Here is an 18,511-nt window from a genome sequence, read left to right as displayed (position 1 = left end):
TGTAGTGTTGTTAGGATTCAAAAGCAGATAACTATTCTCACAGTAAGACAGGTAGTGGGACAAACAACAAAATGGCAGGAATAGTTAACTTCTTACTTGGTCTCTGAGATATGGTGAGAGCAGGAATATTGAGGGTCTCCTCACTTCAAGAGAGAGAGAGAGATGAAATATAATAACTACAGGCTCTTTTCTACCAGATAAGATACTTGGTGAATGCCAAGTAACTAGTGAGCTGCCTCAAAGTTTCTGAGAAATATGGTTAATTGATAGATATTTCAGATCTTTCCATTAGCACCTGTAGCAACAGGCATACCCATTTTTAATTCATGCTGGTGAATATGGCATATCATTCCACCATCTCTTTAAAAAGTCTTAAGCAACCGATATAATAAAATACATTAAGGATAGATTTTATGTTAATTATCTCCCTTGAAGAATTTTCATTTTGACAGTTATGGCTAATCTGTAATTTAATGCTACCTTTAAAAGTATAGGCAGATAAGGGGCTGGCTGTTTTTACACCCATGATAAGTGAGGTGACTGCATAGTTTCTACAGTAAACCAAATTTAGTATTACATTTAGAGTCATTTGTATTGTCCCTAGATGAATGAACCATTTGAGTGAACAGTAATTCTTATTGTGGCAATATTCTAGGTACAAGGTACTGCATCAGCCACAAAACTGTTAGTTATACGAGGTATAGAGCATGGAGGACGTAAGAGCACCGGAGCATGCAGTATTCTTTGCCAGTATCATTCAGATCGGAGACGTGGTGAGAAAAAGCTTAAAAATCCTATTCTGGAAGGCTAACAAAATTTTATAGTTATGGTTTTATATTTATTTAAAACTAGCTGTACCTGGCCATGCGTTGCTGTGGCTCAGTCTGGTTAAATGGAAAAGAAAGAGAAAGCGCACATTTCTGAAATATTTAATGGGTATACAATATTGTTTATTGTTCCATTGTCTGTGTAGATATAGAGATTGTCTGGTTTGCCGACTCTAGAACACGCAACATATAACTGTCCATGTAAGAAGCAATCCATGTCTAGCTCTAAACTGCAAAATTCTAAAGATTGTCCCTGAGCTTTACTGATGGTGATTGCAAACACCAATCTAATTGCAATCTCTTAAATTGAAAAATCATAGGAATGCGAGGAATGAGGACATCTTCGTCTCAAGATTGTTGCTTCAACGATGTTGCTCATTAATTTTTTTTACTGCAAGTCGCGTGCCATTGCAAAGCTTTGGCTGGTTGATATTGCGCAACATGATAATTGGAACGGCAATTTTCAATTGCAGTACATGTGGTGGCATCCCTGGCAGATCGAGTGAATTATAAAATTCTGTTGGATAATTAACTACTTCATCTGCTTCCACAACATTATCAACGGACTTGTATGTGATGGCCTCACTTTGAATGTTCGACTGAATAATATTAAGTTCATAGATGTCTTTGTTCTTGGCCGCAAGAATAGCTCATTCACTCAACCAATCGTGATTCTTATAATCGGTTTGAATATTGGAAAATACTTTTTCAACCAGTTCTTCTTTTGATGTCACTAAATTGCAGAAGTTATGAGGCAATGAAATTCGTCCTGAGGTCACATCAACCGGCATCTTTCCATTCCCAATTTCCAGCAATTGATGTAAGAATATTTCAGCTGATCGCTCGTTTTGCTTATTTGTAGTTAATGTTAATATCTTTACATGTCGCCACAAAGTGGAGTATTAAAGGCAAGTATTTATTTCATCCGCTGGTGCTGATCGAGGAATTACAGGTAATGTTTGCCAGAAATCTCCTGGAAGCAACATGAATGTGTTCCCAAATGGTCTGATGTTTCCACACAAATCTTACAATGATTGATCAAGAGCCTCAAGCGATTTTTTTGTGCGCCATTGTTCATTCATCCCAAACTATAAGTTTGCATTTCTCATTTTCTCATGCTGGATGCTTTGGAAAGGTTGGACATGGGAGTTTCAATGAATTGCATGTTCAATGGCAATTTCAAAGCGGAATGAGCAGCTCTTCCACCTGGTAGCAATGTTGCAGCTATTCCGGGCGACACAAGAGCTAAGGCTATGTCATTTTGGGATCGAATTGATGCCAGAACCAATCTAATTAGGAACGTTTACCAGTTCCTCCTGGCACATCCAAGAAGATTTGTCCAACTCCGTTATTGAAATTCTGCATTATTTGATTGTAAATGCCTTTTTGTTCAAGCGTTAGTTTAGGAATATTTGAGTGAACATATGACAAAAAATCATCCGTGTTGTAATTTTGTTCACGATGCAATTGTACATCGAACGAAGCAGCAGCAGATTGATTCGTTGATGGCATTCCCAATTGATGGAAAACTTTGTTCATGATTTCTAACACTTCTAATTATCAACACTTTCTAACACTTCTAATTATCAACACTTCGTTGTAGATTTCTACTGTGAAATCCATGATCATATCTGAAGTTTTGTTGCGTATTTGACGGAATACGCGTATTTGACGGAAAATATCTTCAGCCATGTGCTATTTATATTTCTTCCATAACTCTGTTGGAGATGAAGGAGAGCAGGTGATCAATATGATTGCAAACAATGCACGGATTTGATTTGGATGTGACGTGTTGCACGTATCATTAATGCATAAATCCCAGTGTCGGTTGTTCTCCAATAAATTCAGAGCTTGACATGCCCCACGGAAAGTGGCATGTGTAACGCCGTTGACAATTCTCAGTTGCTGGAAAGAAGTTGGACCGGGCACATTTACCAACAGCATGCAAAGAAAGAAGCATTCATCTTGACTAGGATGCATGGTGTACTGTCTGCCTTTCGTAGTTTCTTTGAATATGCCAAGTTGTTTATCAACTCGCTCTCCTTGTTTGCATCGTTCAAATGATTTTCTACTCGCATTCCATGTATAATACATAGGGACTTCCGAATACAGCACTGTTTTTGCAAATTTGTCATTTTGACATAACGTGAAGAAAGCAGTTAAGGTTGTAGCAAATGGATTCTGGGCTATTGGTTGCACATTTGCAGCTGTGAAATACATGTGTTGTTCATTTTCGAGATGTACTGCTAAGTGAACAACAGCTGGACTTTATTCATGTGTTGGAAATGAAAGAATTTCCCATGTCACAGGTGTGACATCTATATAATAGTAGATATATAAAAACATAGTAGGTGTATTTACAGTGGTACCCCGGGTTACGAATGTAATCCGTTCCGCGGCGCCATTCGTAACCCGAAATCTTTCGCTAGCCGAAAAAGCCATAGGCGCTAGCGCTAAAAGCCGCGATTCGTGTGAAAAAGCGCCGAAAAGCACCAAAATTTTTCGTAAGCCGAAAAAAAACGTAACCCGAAACAGTTTTTTCCTATGGGATTTTTCGTACCCGGAAATTTCGTAACACGGTGATTCGTATCCCAGGGTACCACTGTATAGGTTATTTATTTATAGTATTTATAACCCACTCTTCAGCCAAAAGTCTATCAGAGTGGCTTACATTATATAAAAACATGCGTGTATTCGAATGGAACGTTGTGTCAAAATTTCAAAGCAATCAGTAAAGAACGTTCAGAGATTTAAGATTGTGAACAAACGAACATTTACATTTTTATTTATATAGATAAAACTGAAACATAATTCCAGAAACATGCGTATCAATGGGGAATAATACCAAAAATTTTATTAGGGTGAAACAAATGTTACCTGGTTTCCTGCCCTTGAACTGCTCTTCGTGTCAATAATTTTTAAAGTTTGCATAGCAAAACCTGACTCCCTGTGAACTTGTTGTGAAAATGTATTGCATACTACACTTTCCCATGATGCTTACATTTTCATTTTCATAATTCTGCCATTCTCAGGATGACGCCGAGGAGCAATCCGGCCACTCATGGTTAATCCCCACGTGCCAACCAACGAGGCAGGAATTACGTTCATTTTCCATTGATGCTGTTGTGTCTCTGCCCCTTCCCTGTCAGTTTTTTTTATCTCCTGCCCTGTAAACGGGATGTACATTCCCTTCCCTTATGTCAGTCAAGAGAATTAGGTTATAGACTGAGAAAAAGAATATATTTCCTAAAGAGAAGAGACAAATGGTGTGGCTTTGGACACTGAGAAGAAAAAGCTGCAAACCACAGCAAAATTAAAAGAGGACTCCATCTCCCTGATGGCTGACCAGAAAATCAGGGAACTGAAAAACCTAAATGCATTTCAGTCCACATGACCACTGCCCAGCAAGTCTCTGACAAATGGTTTAGACAAGGAGGTTCCTTTGCCAGTACAACTCAAGCTTCAAGTAACAACTGATGTAAGCCTTACCAGTTGGGGAATGCATTGCAAAGGCCATGCTATTCAGGTTGTTTGGTCTGCATTGGACAGAAGGTACAACATAAACGGTCTAGAATTGAAGGCTGTACAGTTAGCACATATGAATTTTACAACTTTCATCCGAGGACACCATGTTCAGGTGTACATGGACAATATGAACATGAGGGCATACATATGCAATCTGTGAGGACTGCAGTCATCTCCCCTGATAACAAGTCAAACAAGTTGTTCAAATGGGTAGAGAGGAACCTAAAATCTAGGTTGGATATCTGAAAGGAACACTAAATGTTCAAACAGATTACCTCAGCCAAAACAGATTCCATCCAGGAAAATAGACCTTGCATTCAGAGGTGTTTCATCAATTAAATACATCATTGAGACCACATCAGATAGATATATTTGCTTCTGGCAAGAATACCAGCCAAAGAAAGTTTTATTCCATCGATGAAAACAGAAATGCAGAAGCCTATGACATTCTGACGGTCCCTTGGCTGAAGGGTTGTTGTTTCTACACTTTTCCATTTTCAGGCAGAGGCACAGAGTCCCATGTCTTCATTTGCACCAAAAATAGCTTTACTGTCTCCAGTCTCATTTCCCATTATCCACTTGCATTATCCACTGGAAGTGAGAGTAGGATGGTGGAAGTGGACTCCTGCTGCTATCTTAGATCAGAATGAGCAGGGTGATTACCTCCCCTATCCCTAGTTGCCACCCACTATCATGCTTATATTCTCTTTTAGGGATGTTACCAAGGGTTTTCTTCACCCTTCATGTTCCCCACCAGGAATGCAAGCACAGTACAGTTTTGTTCTATCTCAGATCTAAGATAACAGTAGAATACCCCATCCCACCCTATTTATGTTCCCAATGAGAAATGCAATGGAGTTGGAGTGGGATGTTCCCATGTTTTGTAGAGTTAGAGATAATAGTGGCATTTCCCTGCCTACAGCTTGCCTTTCCAGTTGGAAGCAAGAAGTGCATGGTAATCTTTCCAGCTCCAGGGAGTGGAGTTTTCAGGGAGAAAGAAAAGCATTTTTTGCAAGATGGTTTTTCATGGGTAGGTCAGATGTTTCCTTCTCTTGACTTACAGAAAATTCAGTTTACTTTTAGCAATTCTTTCTTGAATTTTCAGAGACCTTAAATATGATGAAGAGTGGGGAAATATGCATTAATATCATTTCATTTTGATTCTGCTTGGGGAATTTTTTTTTTTTTAAATTAAGAAATTGACTTTTAAAAAGATTTTCTCTTTTGAACTTACAGCCACAGTGGGACACATTCCATTGGATTCAGGCAGTCATAGTTCAGTAGCCAATGATTTAGTAAGTATGTGTCTAATTAAATATCAGTCAAAGTATGTTCTAACATCAGTATAATGATAAGAATTTAAAAATAATTTTAAAAAGTTGTATTCAGCTATAAGATATTCAATTCAAAGTTGGTCAGTTCAATTACACCACAGGGTCAATTTGCATTTTGTGAAGGTGTTGTTTGGTTATGGTATGCAGAGAACTATTAATGAAATTATAATTTGAATAATAACAGCAACCTTTCATTCCCTTCTGTGTGCTGCTCTGCACATGAGCAAGAGCAGGTTAAAAGTAAGGGGATCCCTTTAGCAACCCACCTCCCACACTTGGAGAGCAGCACCTGGATGAAGGCTGGATGTATTCTTTTTCTATCAGGCTGTATAAAAAGTAACAGCTGTCAGCTTTCTGGGCTGCAGGGTACCCTAGAGTACTTCCAGAATACTGGGAGGAGATCTAAGTGGAGAACAATTATTCCTTTCTCTTGTCCTCCCCTGCCACAAATTGGCTGTGGGAACATGCCACAGCAAACTGTGTTGAGTGAGAACAGAAACAGAAACCAAGTATAAATTTGCTAGTGGAGCAGGACAGTTGCCTGCTGGCTCCCAAGCTGCTTAGGAGCCCTAGGGGCAATATTGTCTCTTAATGACTATTACTGCTATGGCCCATTCAAAAACATTATCTAAATCAGTGAAAGAATCACTTCTTTGTGGTCTCTGTCACATTAGGGTTTTGCATCTGCTCAGAGACTCCTTTCACAGGTTCAAAAGTTGAACAGATTGGCAGGTAGCCCCACCATTGACATTGACAGCATCGTTACTGACAGCCTCCATACCATCGGCTTCAGTATTATTTTCAGCTGCTATGGAGCCTACCCCATGGATACCAAAATTGCAGGTGCCAACAGCGTCACTAGGGGTATGCAGGGGGTGCACACTGCACCGGGTGATACCCGGTGCCCCCCGCCTCTGCCCCTCCTTGCCACGGACCGTTGTTGTTGTTGTGTGCCTTTAAAAGTAGTTTCTCATTTATGCTGGCCCTAAGAGGCCACCCTATCACTGGGTTTCCTTGCCATGTTTCTTGACAGTGTGTGCCATGGATGTACACTGAGGCTTAGACAGTGTGACTTGCCCAAGGGTCACCCAACCCGAGCCGTCATTCGAAGCCAGGCTGTGTTTTCATCAATCACACTAGTCTGGCCGTGTTTCAATCCCGGCTTTTGCAACCCTGGACAACCCCACACCAGTCCTTGTGCCACTTGCAAGGAAAAGTGACAGGAGTACAAATTTTTGCCTGCTTCCATCCTGCAGAAAAACAACCTCTGCCCATCTCCTCCTCCTCCTCCCCTTTGTCCTTTCCTCTCTCCTGCTACCCCTTGAAAACAAGAAACTGCCAGTACCTCCAGAACTTCTGTCCATCCCTCTCCCCAACAGCCGGTCTTTGTAGCCTCCCCATGGCTGGGCACCTCTTCTTCCTCCTCCTGTACTTCCTCAGGCTTTCTCTGGCCACCAGAGACTTCTCCCAGCTAGGAAGGGTGGCAGAAGGGCTGCTCCAAGCCTTGGCCATGGCTACCCACTGGGATTGGGATTGTGTACCTTCAAGTTGTTTCTCACTTATGGCAACCCTATCATGAGGCTTTCTTAGCAAGTTTCTTCAGAGGTGCATTGCCACTGCCTTCCCCTGAGGCTGAGAGAGTGTGACCTGCCCTAGGTCACTCAGTGGGTTTCATATAGCTGAGAGGGAATGGAACCCTGGTTTCCAGAGTCATAGTCCAATACTCAAACCATTACACACTAGGTAGCTTGTCCTCCTTTGTGGTTAAATGACCAGGCATCCTCCTTCCCCAGGACACATCCTTCATTTCATTCTTCTGCCCAGGAGGAATTTCAGAATGAAGTATGAATTTATATTTCTCTTAAAGCTTAAGGCTTAAGCTTTATACTAAGTGTTTTTTTAGCCCTGCATCCTCCATTTTGTGGTGCCTAGCCCTCCAGGCACCCTCCTTTTCCAGGACCTGCTCTACAGGAGGAATTTCAGAATGTCCTCCATTTTCAGCATGTCTAAAAAGACACCACTGGCAAGTGCTCTGTTCCCATTAATTGCAGTGACGTAGTAAACTGTTGTCCCTTATACAGTGGAACCATGCTATCTGCAGGCATGCCATCTTCAGATGTAAGCATCCACAGATGGCAAGCCCTCTTGTCCCCAATGGTGGCACGCGCATGTGGCTGCACTAGCGTATGTCGCACCGCCATTAGGGACAATGGGACTTGAGGTCCCACATTTTTCTGTATCCATGGGTGGGGAGTTTCAGAATGCATCCCCCCCAGATATTAAGGTCCAACTGTATAAAATAGCAAAATCAAGGTTTGCTTTTTGAAATTTATATGCCGTTAGTGAGCAGGTAAGGGGAAGTGGGCGAGGGGGTGGTGTGGCCATAGTCCATAAGAACAACTTTACCTTGACTAGGATACCTCTTCGACAACTAGAATCATAGAGCTGGAAGAGACCACAAGGGTCATCCAGTCCAACCCCCTGCTATGCAGGAAATCCAAATCAAAGCATCCCCGACAGATGGCCATCTAACCTCTGCTTAAAGACCTCCAAGGAAGAAGACTCCACTATACTCCGAGGGAGTGTGTTCCACTGTCAAACAGCCCTTACTGTCAGGAAGTTCTTCCTAATGTTGAGGTGGAATCTCTTTTCCTGCAGCTTGCATCCAGTGTTCCGGGTCCTGTTCTCTGGAGCATCGAGGCTATGTACCTTCACCTGATTCTGTTGGTATACCAACCACCCTGTCTAGGGATTCTGTTGGTATACTGACCGTCCCGTTGCATAACAGACTCCCTAGCCGAGCTGACACAACTGGACTCAGAGCTGGTGTTGGAAACTCCCAGGCTTCTTGTTCTGGGAGATTTCAATATCCCCCTCGAGTCCAGTTCTTCTGATCTTACAGGGGCAGCTCGGGAGTTCATGTGGGCCATGACAAACATGGGCCTATCTCAGATTGTCTCCAGGCCTACGCATTGCACTGGTCATACCATCGATGTGGTCTTTTGTTTGGAACAAGGAAAATCCGTGGGTGGAGGTAATTTGTACCTCCCCTTTGTCATGGGCAGATCATTTCCTGGTTAAAGTTGGACTAAAGACCACCATTCATAACCTCCGGGGGGGGGGGGACCTATTAGAATGATCTGCCCTTGAAGGCTAATGGAACCCAAAAGGTTCCAGGAAGCCCTAGAGGATGCAGTGGCTGGTAACGTCAGCGAATCTGTCGAAGCCTTGGTGTCCACCTGGAACAACGATCTTACAAAGGCTATTGACACAATCGCTCCCAAGCGTCCTTTTCAGCCCATTTCAAATAGAAATCCTTGGTATACTGAAGATCTTAGAAGGATGAAGCAGGCTGTACAATGACTAGAGTGCCGCTGGCAAAAGACTCAATCCCTATCTGACAAGACATGTCATACGACTTCACTTAAAGCCTATCGAGTGGCAATAAATGCAACAAAGAAATCTTTCTTTTCTGCATCTATTGTGTCTGCGAAGTCTCGTCCGGCAGAGCTTTCCAAGGTTGTTAGGAAGTTAACTCAGACTCTTTCCACCTTGAATCTGTTATTACAACCCACGGAGGTCTGCTGTGATATTTTCAACGACTAATTCGCAAATAAAATCTCTCGGATAAGCGCCGACTTAGATGCCAGCCTTAACACAGAAACATCTAGAGAGGTGTCCAGCAACTCTGTTAATGACATTAATTTGGATCAGTTTCAGTCTTTGAGTACTGATGACATAGACAAGCTGCTTGCTAAGGTCAAAAAGACCACCTGCTCTCTTGACCCCTGCCCTTCATGGCTGGCCATCCAGGGAGGAGAGGCAACTATGAGTTTGTTAAGATCTATAATTAGTGCCTCCTTTAGGGAAGGCAGCTTTCCAGCCAGTTTAAAACTGGCTGTAGTTTAACCTATTCTTAAAAAGCCTTCCCTTGATCCCCTGGAGAAATCTAACTATCAGCCGGTATCTCTTCTTCCATTTTTGGGCAAGGTGATCGAGAGAGCAGTTGCCAACCAACTCCAAGCAGTCTTGGATGACACCGATTATCATGATCCATTTCAAACTGGCTTCAGGTCGGGATACAGAGTCGAGACCACCATGGTCGCCTTGGTGCATCGACAGGAGAAGTGTGGCCCTCTTGGACCTCTCAGTGGCCTTCAATACCATCGACCATGGTATCCTTCTGGAACGTGTGAGAGAGTTAGGAATCGGGGGCACTGCTTTGCAGTGGTTCTGGTCCTATCTCTTGGGTAGGTTCCAGGTGGTGTTGCTTGGTGACAGTTGTTCGGCCAAGAGGGAGCTCAAATTGGGTGTCCCTCAAGGCGCAATACTGTTTCCAATGCTATTTAACATCTACATAAAGCCGTTTGGCGAGATCATCCGGAGACATGGGGCAGGGTGTTATCAATACACTGATGACACCCAAATTTGCTTCTCCATGTCTCGGACTGCTTTGGTGACAAGAATGGCATCTCTCCTCTGAATGACTGCCTGAGGTCAGTAATGGATTGGATGAGGGAAAATAATCTTAAACTGAATCCAAATAAAATGGAGGTACTCTCTATAGGCAATCCTAATCCGGGAATGGTGATCAACTCTTCAGTTCTGGACGGTGTCACACTTCCCCTAAAGGACTTTGTTCATAGCTTGGGGGTACTTCTGGACTTGTAGCTTCAGCTGACATCTCAGGTGAATGCGACGGACAGGAGTGCCTGTTATCAGCTTCGGCTGATACACCAGCTACGACCCTTCCTCGAACAGGAAAACCTAGAAACAGTTGTATATTCACTGGTAATTTCTCATTTCAATTTCTGCAATGCGCTCTACATGGGGCAACCCTCATGCCTCGTTCAGAAGCTGCAACTGGTTCAAAATATGGCAGCCAGATTAGTTACAGGGAGTTCTAAATTTGATCCTATTACACCTATCTTAAAATCCCTACACTGGTTGCCTATTAGCTTCCAGGCACAGTAGAAAGTGTCGGTCATTACCTATAAAGCTGTACATGGCTTGGGTCCAGTTTACCTGAGGGAACGCCTCCTCTTATACAATCCTTCCCATACTCTCAGGTCCTCTGGGAAGAATCTCTTGCTGTTTAAGAAAACCAGACTGGTAACGACTTCCCAGAGGACGTTTTCTGTTGCCGCTCCAAAAATCTGGAATGACCTGCCAGAAGAGATCTGCCATATAACATCTTTGGGAGGCCTTTAAGAAAGCAATAAAAATGGATCTCTTCTGGCAGGCCTTCCCAAACGGACCTCCTCGGAATGTTCACTCTCCAGTTGCATAGCTGTTCCCACTGGACTGTGATTGTGATTGATTTTATTGACTATTTTATTGGGAGCATTTTACTGTATTGGGAATTGTTTTAATGCTATTTTAGGGTGGGAGGGAGATAGGGAATTAGGATTTGATATTTTTGCGGGATACAAATAAATATTATTATTATATCTTTTGGGAATATTTTCAAGCTGTGGATGGTTGAATTCCTGGAAAAATAATCCGTGGATATGGAGGGCCGATTGTACATCCTTGGCTATCCAAGATCTCTTGTTCTCTAGTAATGCCTATCCCTTCTGAATTTAATCTTGTCTTCATTTTCATGCACGTTTCTCATTTTGTCTGTTCTAAAATTATATATCGAGAACAGTGATACCGCTTAGTTCAGAATAAGCCAACCGCTTCTCTAATAACCACAGAACTCTTTTGGGCTGTGCTAAAAATGCTCCTACAGAATGAGACTCCTGTAACAATGCCCTCAAAAGTAGGAAATAACATTTCCTTGAGTAGTGAGGTGCTTCTTTATTTCTTAACATCCTTACTGAATGGATCACCTTCCAGTCTCTAATTCAGGTGATGAGCAAAGGGAAATAGTGGCAGTTACAGAGCTACATCTAGTTAAATCTGATGGTTCCCTTTTTTTTCCATTACAAGTAACAAGACTGAAAATGAATCAAAATTGTCACTTATGCCTTTGAGTATTAACTTAAATTTTTATTAATAATGTTTAGATAAATGCATATGTAGTGTGTCAAACGTATATTTTTTTCTCCTACAGGATTATACTTATGTGAGCACCCAAAACTCCACTGTGAAAAAAGATTGATATGAAATGAACATGTTCAAGTACCATAGAGCTGGGTGAGAGATGATGCAAGATATAACTGTTGATAGCAGCTCTCTAATGGAATCTTTTGTTTTTGTTTTTAGCCTCTGAGAATATTAAGATTTTACAGTTTAGAACATGTTTATTAAACACAACTATTAGTTAAACAGCACTTAAAATGTTTAAATTTAGTTTTCAAATATGTTATTTCAACTGTTATACCTCATGCAATAATAAATGTTGAACTAATTTTATGCCTTCAGAATGTCCCAATCGTTATAGAGCAAGAACAATACCTATTGGTTCGCATATCAAAATTTACATATTTCTTCCTAACTGGGTATTATAAATCAGTGATTCCCTAACTTTGGTCCTCCAGATGTTTTGGACTTTAGCTCACAGAATTCCTGACTACTGGCCAACCTAGCTAGGGCTTCTGGAAGTTGAAGCCCAAAACAGCTACAAGACCAAAGTTTGGCAATCACTGCTATAAATGATAAAATACTGGTTTGACATTAAATCGAGCTTTTTAACAATGAGGAGACTTGTTACAAAAGTTTTTATATTACAGAATATTTCTTCTTCATGGTCCCTGTGAAACACACAATTGGTTTTTGCACTTGTGCAGTAGCCTTTTCCAGAATTATAGAATCATAGTTGGAAGAGACTGCAAGAGCGATCCAGTATAACCCCCTGCCATGCAGGAAATCTAAATCAAAGCATCCATGACAGATGGAAAACCAGCCTCTGTTTAAAGACCTCCAAGGAAGGAGACTCCACTACACTCTGAGGGAGTTTGTTTCATTGTTGAACAGCCCTTAATGTCCTAATGTTGAGGTGGAATCTCTTTTGCTGGAGCTTGCATCCATTGCTCCGGGTCCTAGTCTCTGGAGCAGCAGAAAACAAGCTAGCTCCCTCTTCAATATGACATCCCTGCAAGTATTTAAACAGGGCTATCATAGCACCTCTTAATCTTCTCTTCTCCATGCTAAACATCCCCAGCTCCCTAAGTCGTTCCTCATAGGGCTTTATGGTTTCCAGACTCTTCACCTTTTTGTCACCCTCCTTTGGACACGCTCGTTTCTCAACATCCTTTTTAAATTGTGGTACCCAGAACTGGATCTGACCAGAGCAGAATAGAATGGCACTTTTACTTCCCTTGATCTAGACACTATACTTCTATTGATGCAGCCTAAAACTGCTGAACAACTTTGGTAGAGAACCCAGCCCCACCCTCTCATTGTGGCTACATCAGCATGCTATAGCTTCTCTCCAAAGGCCCTAATCATCTATAGAAAAATTCTCAATAGCTGAATGTATTATTTTAGCTTTCTTTCTCTCTTTCTTGTATTTTTGTTTTTGTTTTACAATCACTGCCGAGAAATGAGAGAGTTCTTGTTCATGTTTTATGTGACTCAAATGGGTTTTCCTATGCTTGCACAGTGCATCTTTCAGAAACTTCTAGAATGTTACATAAACTTTTTGGTGGTAGCCCTGCCAACCTGTGACTTCTCACTGAAATAACCAGTTCCTTTTCATCTGCTGCTGCAGGAGCATTGATAGAACTGTGTTCTTCAGATTTGTCAGTCTTCATTGGCGTACTTTGGACTGTCCGATGTCAGCTTCAGCAGTTGCTCTTGGTGGTGGCATTTGAAATCATGTTCATCCTTCAGGCTATTTCTTCCACTGGTGTTTTTCAAGAAATGCCTCTTGTGCCTCTAAGATCCTGCAATGGAATGGACACTTGGAGTGTCTTCTCTATCTCGGTGTATTTGCCTCTTGTGTCCACTGTACCACTTTTCTGCCTTAGGCCAGAAAGAAGAGAGTTGCATATGAAAATACTCTTATATGAACAAATCCTCAGACCTCATTCTGCTTGGCCTTTGGGATCATAGAGTTGGAATAGACCACAAGGGCCATCCAGTCCAACCCCCCTGCCATGCAGGAAATCACAATCAAAGCATCCCTGACAGATGGCTCTTCAGCCTGTTTAAAGACCTCCAAAGAAGGAGATGCAACCACTCTCTGAGGGAGTATGTTCCACTGTCAAATAGTTCTTACTGTCAAGAAGTTCGTCCCAGTGTTGAGGTGGAATCTCTTTTCCTGGAGCTTGCGTCCATTGTTCAGTGTTCTACTCTCTGGAGCAGCAGAAAAACAAGGTTGCACCATCCTCAATGCGACACCCCTTCAAATACTTATACAGGGCTATCATATCACCTCTTAACTGTCTCTTCTCCAGGCTAAACATATCCAGCTCCCTAAGTCTTTCCTCATAAGGCATGGTTTCCAAACCCTTCACCAGGTCACCGCTGGAGACTCCAGCTTGTCAACATCCTTTTTGTATTATGGTGCCCAGAAATGGACACAGTATGCCAGGTGAGGCCTGACTAAAGCAGAATAGAGTGGCACTATTACTTCCCTTGATTTAGACACTATACTTCTATTGATGCAGCCTAAAATCTCATTGGCCTTTTTAGCTGCTGCATCACACTGTTGACTCGTGACAGGATCAGTCGATATGAACTCAAAAGAGAGTATCAACATCAAAGTCTGCCTTGGCCTTAGTACTGGCTTCTCGCTCCTCCGTTTGTCTTGCTGCCAAGTTTTCATGGGCAGAGTCTATGTGGGGGGGGGGGCAAAGTTGTACCAAGCTTCTCGGGCTTCTTCGCATTCTAAGGGTTTTTATAGCTCCTCAAAGTAAAAATCTTCCTCAAAGAAACTACTGTAGTTGTATCCACCTTTCATATGTACCAAGATCTTCTTTTACCTACCTTTGTAAGGAATCTTTCCAAAGTGGACAGAGCAATCCATGGTTTAAGTGTCAGGTGCACGCTTGCCTTTTATGTCTCTAGGACTGCACCTCTTCAACAGACACAGAGGTTATCTGTTGTGTCTGCTGGTCCTCACAAAGATCACTTAAGTGGGTAATGAAGACTGTCTTTGTTATCAGATGCTTTATTTGCCTGAACTTCAAGGGTTTCATTCTCACTCCAACAGCAATGCTAACTGCTTTTTTCCAAAAAGCAAATACACACAGGATTAGGTTGCAAGTGTCCAGAATTTTTAATAAGGTCAATTTGGGGGCAAAAGAGTTGTCTATCCCACTAAACAAATGTAAGCTTTTATTTTTTGGTAAATGTGCATGGATACAGCTTTTAGCAGACACTAATTGGCTCGCCATTAAGAAACCTGGTGTACCTTTCTCCCATGTGCTGTCATACAGATGTTACAGACAGCAGTTGCTGTCATCTACAGTGATAGATAGATAGATAGATAGATAGATAGATAGATAGATAGATAATCAATCTTAGTGTGTGATTTTTTTGGTAACATTATGAAGCATTGCCTCAAAAGCAGAGGTGCCATGAATGTGAAACCATGTAGTTAGGCTGCTGTTTCTACTGTAACATAGGAAATTTATTTACTTCTCCAGCTTTTGAAGTCATAACCTATAGTTGGTTGCTGGAACTTGATATTCACTTGTTATTATGTAGTGGATGAATGGACAGCAACAGCACAATCCTCCACATGCCTACTCCTCTGCCACATTATAAGCTACAAAGACCTCTCCAATACTGCTGGAATGAAAGCAGGAACACTTCCATGAAGTTGGAAATAGTAGAAGAATAAACATACCAGTATACATTTGTCTTTATTTCTGTATGCAATGTAGTATTAGGCACATAGCTTGGGACACTTTCTAAAATAAGTCATTGGCCATTGTTTAGAGTATCCTTTTGGCTTTTAAATACTGGTCAGGAAAACAAATGATGTAAAAATAAATGAATAACTTTCTATTAAAGAAATAAAAATGGATTTGCATCTAAAAGTGCAAGAGGTGAAGTACTTTAACCCTTCCACCAGACAATGTGGCAATATACATTATATTGCTTCTTTTTGAGAAGGCGGTTGGAATTTTATGACATAGAAAATTATAAATTACAATTAGTTTCCATAATCACTATATATATATACACAAGCCAGTTATGAAAAAAACTGGTTGAAAACTTACAAATGAAAAACTTCACACAGATCAAAACAGTGAAAGTATAACAATTAACATGCTCAAGTGCCCAAATTTGATATTTAAAGATATTATACCTTTAAAACACATGAACTGTAATTACATGAGCAGCATTGGCATTTCATTATATTTAGTTGATTTGTCAAAAGGATTACAGTGTTTTAAAAATGAAGATTGTTCCAAAATGTTTAATTTTATACTGCTTTGAATTAAAGTACATGTTGGTGAATGGGTTAAAAAAGGAGGTGAATCACTTAAATACACAACAAGCCATGTGCACTTCAAAAATAGTCTAGTGTTTCACCTGTAAGGTATTGTTTTCAAGCAAACAAGACTTAACAGAATGTATGGCTTTACAGTAACATCTATTTGTCAACTAAGTTGTAACAATAAATACTTAAAATCTCTACCAATAGACTTACATTTTATCTGGTTTAAACCATACAGAAAACAATTATCAATTGAAAGCCTGCTGTAAAATGCTGAACACCAAAAATTCTTTTTAAATCATTGTTTTAAATCTAAAACAACCCAAACATTTAAAGAGCTTTTGCAGTTGAGCAATTCTTTGCCAAAATGAAAAACATGGACTTCAGAATTTGGGGTAAGGGGGATATTGAAAAATTATGAGAACTGCTAAATACTTTGGTCACTAATTGTCAAATAGTTATGCCTCAAATACATTGGATTTGTGTACAGTATTCACTTTTTTATAAAACTATTCTTACAGCCATTTTAACTATAGTATCACTACTATTGTTACTTGGGTGACAAGATCTTATTTCACAGGCCACCCATCATTTAGAACAATACAATATAAACATACGCAAAAATTTATTGGTATTTCTCAATGTGCAATTTTTACACTTATGAATTTCTGTACAATGTCTTAAAATCTAGAATATAAATGTTGCTGGTCCTGATCCCTTGTGAAATTAGTGCAGCAGTGACTGGCTCCAATAGGCTCTAGATGAAATCCTCAAGAGAGAAATCCTTGGGTATCAGTTCATATTCTTCAGCCAACAGCAGTCAATATCACATATCATACAGGGCCATTAACAGACGCCTCTGCTAGAAGAGCTTGTTGATCAGCCCTACAGAATAAAAGATGTATGGATTAGTACAGTACGCCTTAATTTCTTTAAAAAATACAGAACAGATGAATACGTTAATAGCTGACTACATTACATGTTCTTAGGCTTCAATGGGATGACAGGAACAAGGAAGCTAACTATTTTGCAGAATGCATGGCATTTCAATAAGGAGTACTAACAAAATATGAGTTTACTCTAATTGTGTCATTAACAGCAAGAGCAAATAAACGGTCTCCCTAGAACAATAGTTGGCCCTTCAGATAGATATTTTGGACTATGAACTTCCATAATCTTTAGCCATAATAGTTGGGGATTCTGGGAGTTCAAGTCCAGAACGTGCAGAAGACCAACAGCTGAGGAAGTCTGCTTTCTATTGCTTGAAGATGTGAGCTAGTGAATCACAGTGGACAGTACAGTTGTTAAGTTTGAGTTTGATAACAGGGGGTTAATGTGCCAGATATGACTTAACAAACCCCTTCCTTAGGCAAAGTATAAGTGATAAATAAGTTGCTAGTACGGTCAGCAATCCAAGGAAGTAGATAACAAATAGGAAAGATGACACATCTAGATCCTCAAATCATCTAACAAAGGAGAGAGGGAAGTGTGCGAGAAGAATGGGAAAACCACAAAGAACTGAATAATTAGGACCTGCAAACAGAGTGCCATCTGTCTCAAGAGATCTGTTGTTGGATCAATGAACTTCAGAGTATTTAAATTGTGGCCTCCACCTATTCTCAGCCTGCGTTTTTATAACAAAAACATATAATACTTATAAATCTCTCAATGACTTTTTAATTTTTTTTTAAAAAAATTATTGATTAAAAACAAACTTCCAAAATTTCTTATACATCAAAAAATTAATTAACAAATTATACAAGCATTCACATCATATAATTACCTATTACATTTCCAAAGACACTTTCTTTTCCAACCTAATTTCTCTTATTTTCACTAGCTCTTATCTCTATTTATTTGTCTCCTTAAGATTTATATCACTTCTATATATTTGTGTCTATTTTTATCTATATCTTACTATTTTAACCTTATTATTCTATATTATCTTGTCACAATTTCTTATAATTTACATTTCAGTTTATATATAACCAAATATTATTAAACCGTCTGTATAATTTCTTTTTTTCTTTTGTTATATATTTTCCCCACAATTCCCATTCCTTACAAAAACCTATTAGTGGTTTTTTTTCTTTAATAATGCAGTTAGCCTGTCCATCCCATACAGCTCCATCACCTTCAATCTCCATTCCTCTATCTCAGGTATTTCTTCTTTCTTCCAGTACTTTGCAAGGACCATTCTCACTGCTACAATTACATGGAATAACAATTTACCTTCTTGCTCTTTTAATTTGGTGTTATTTATTATATTCAGGAGGTACATTTTAGGGTACATAAATTCTTTAATACCGAATATCCTTTTCATTTTTGAATGTATGTTTTTCCAATAAGTTATAACCTTTCCACAATTCCACCAACAATGCATATACGTTCCAATATCTTTCTGACATTTCCAACATTTATGTCCATTATTTTTTTAGGATAGTTTAAAGGGGGTCAAACACCATCTGTATTGTGATTTATAGACA

At 40.2% G+C, this 18,511-nt stretch overlaps 1 protein-coding gene across 3 annotated transcripts in view; it reads left to right on the top strand.

Annotated features, from left to right (window-relative positions):
- The window catches only part of LOC121919591 (sodium/hydrogen exchanger 10-like), a 29,564-nt gene extending 12,413 nt beyond the window's left edge, over nucleotides 1–17,151 (top strand). The window contains exons 3-6 of one of the 3 annotated variants that reach the window (XM_042446335.1): nucleotides 656–773; nucleotides 5,589–5,647; nucleotides 11,745–11,827; nucleotides 15,226–17,151. In XM_042446335.1, the coding sequence (XP_042302269.1) occupies nucleotides 656–773; nucleotides 5,589–5,647; nucleotides 11,745–11,792 (225 nt within the window). In that variant the 3' untranslated portion in view covers nucleotides 11,793–11,827; nucleotides 15,226–17,151. Of the gene's footprint in view, nucleotides 1–655; nucleotides 774–5,588; nucleotides 5,648–11,744; nucleotides 12,357–15,225 lie in introns of those variants that run through there. The other 2 variants (XM_042446336.1, XM_042446334.1) reach the window with 2 other exon arrangements.
- The last annotated feature ends 1,360 nt before the right edge of the window (nucleotides 17,152–18,511 follow it).

This window comes from Sceloporus undulatus, chromosome 1 (genome assembly GCF_019175285.1).
Source record: "Sceloporus undulatus isolate JIND9_A2432 ecotype Alabama chromosome 1, SceUnd_v1.1, whole genome shotgun sequence".
In the NCBI taxonomy this organism is placed as follows: Eukaryota; Metazoa; Chordata; class Lepidosauria; order Squamata; family Phrynosomatidae; genus Sceloporus; species Sceloporus undulatus.
The sequence above is the reverse complement of the archived record's forward strand: the minus strand, read 5'-3'. Positions and strand labels throughout refer to the sequence as shown.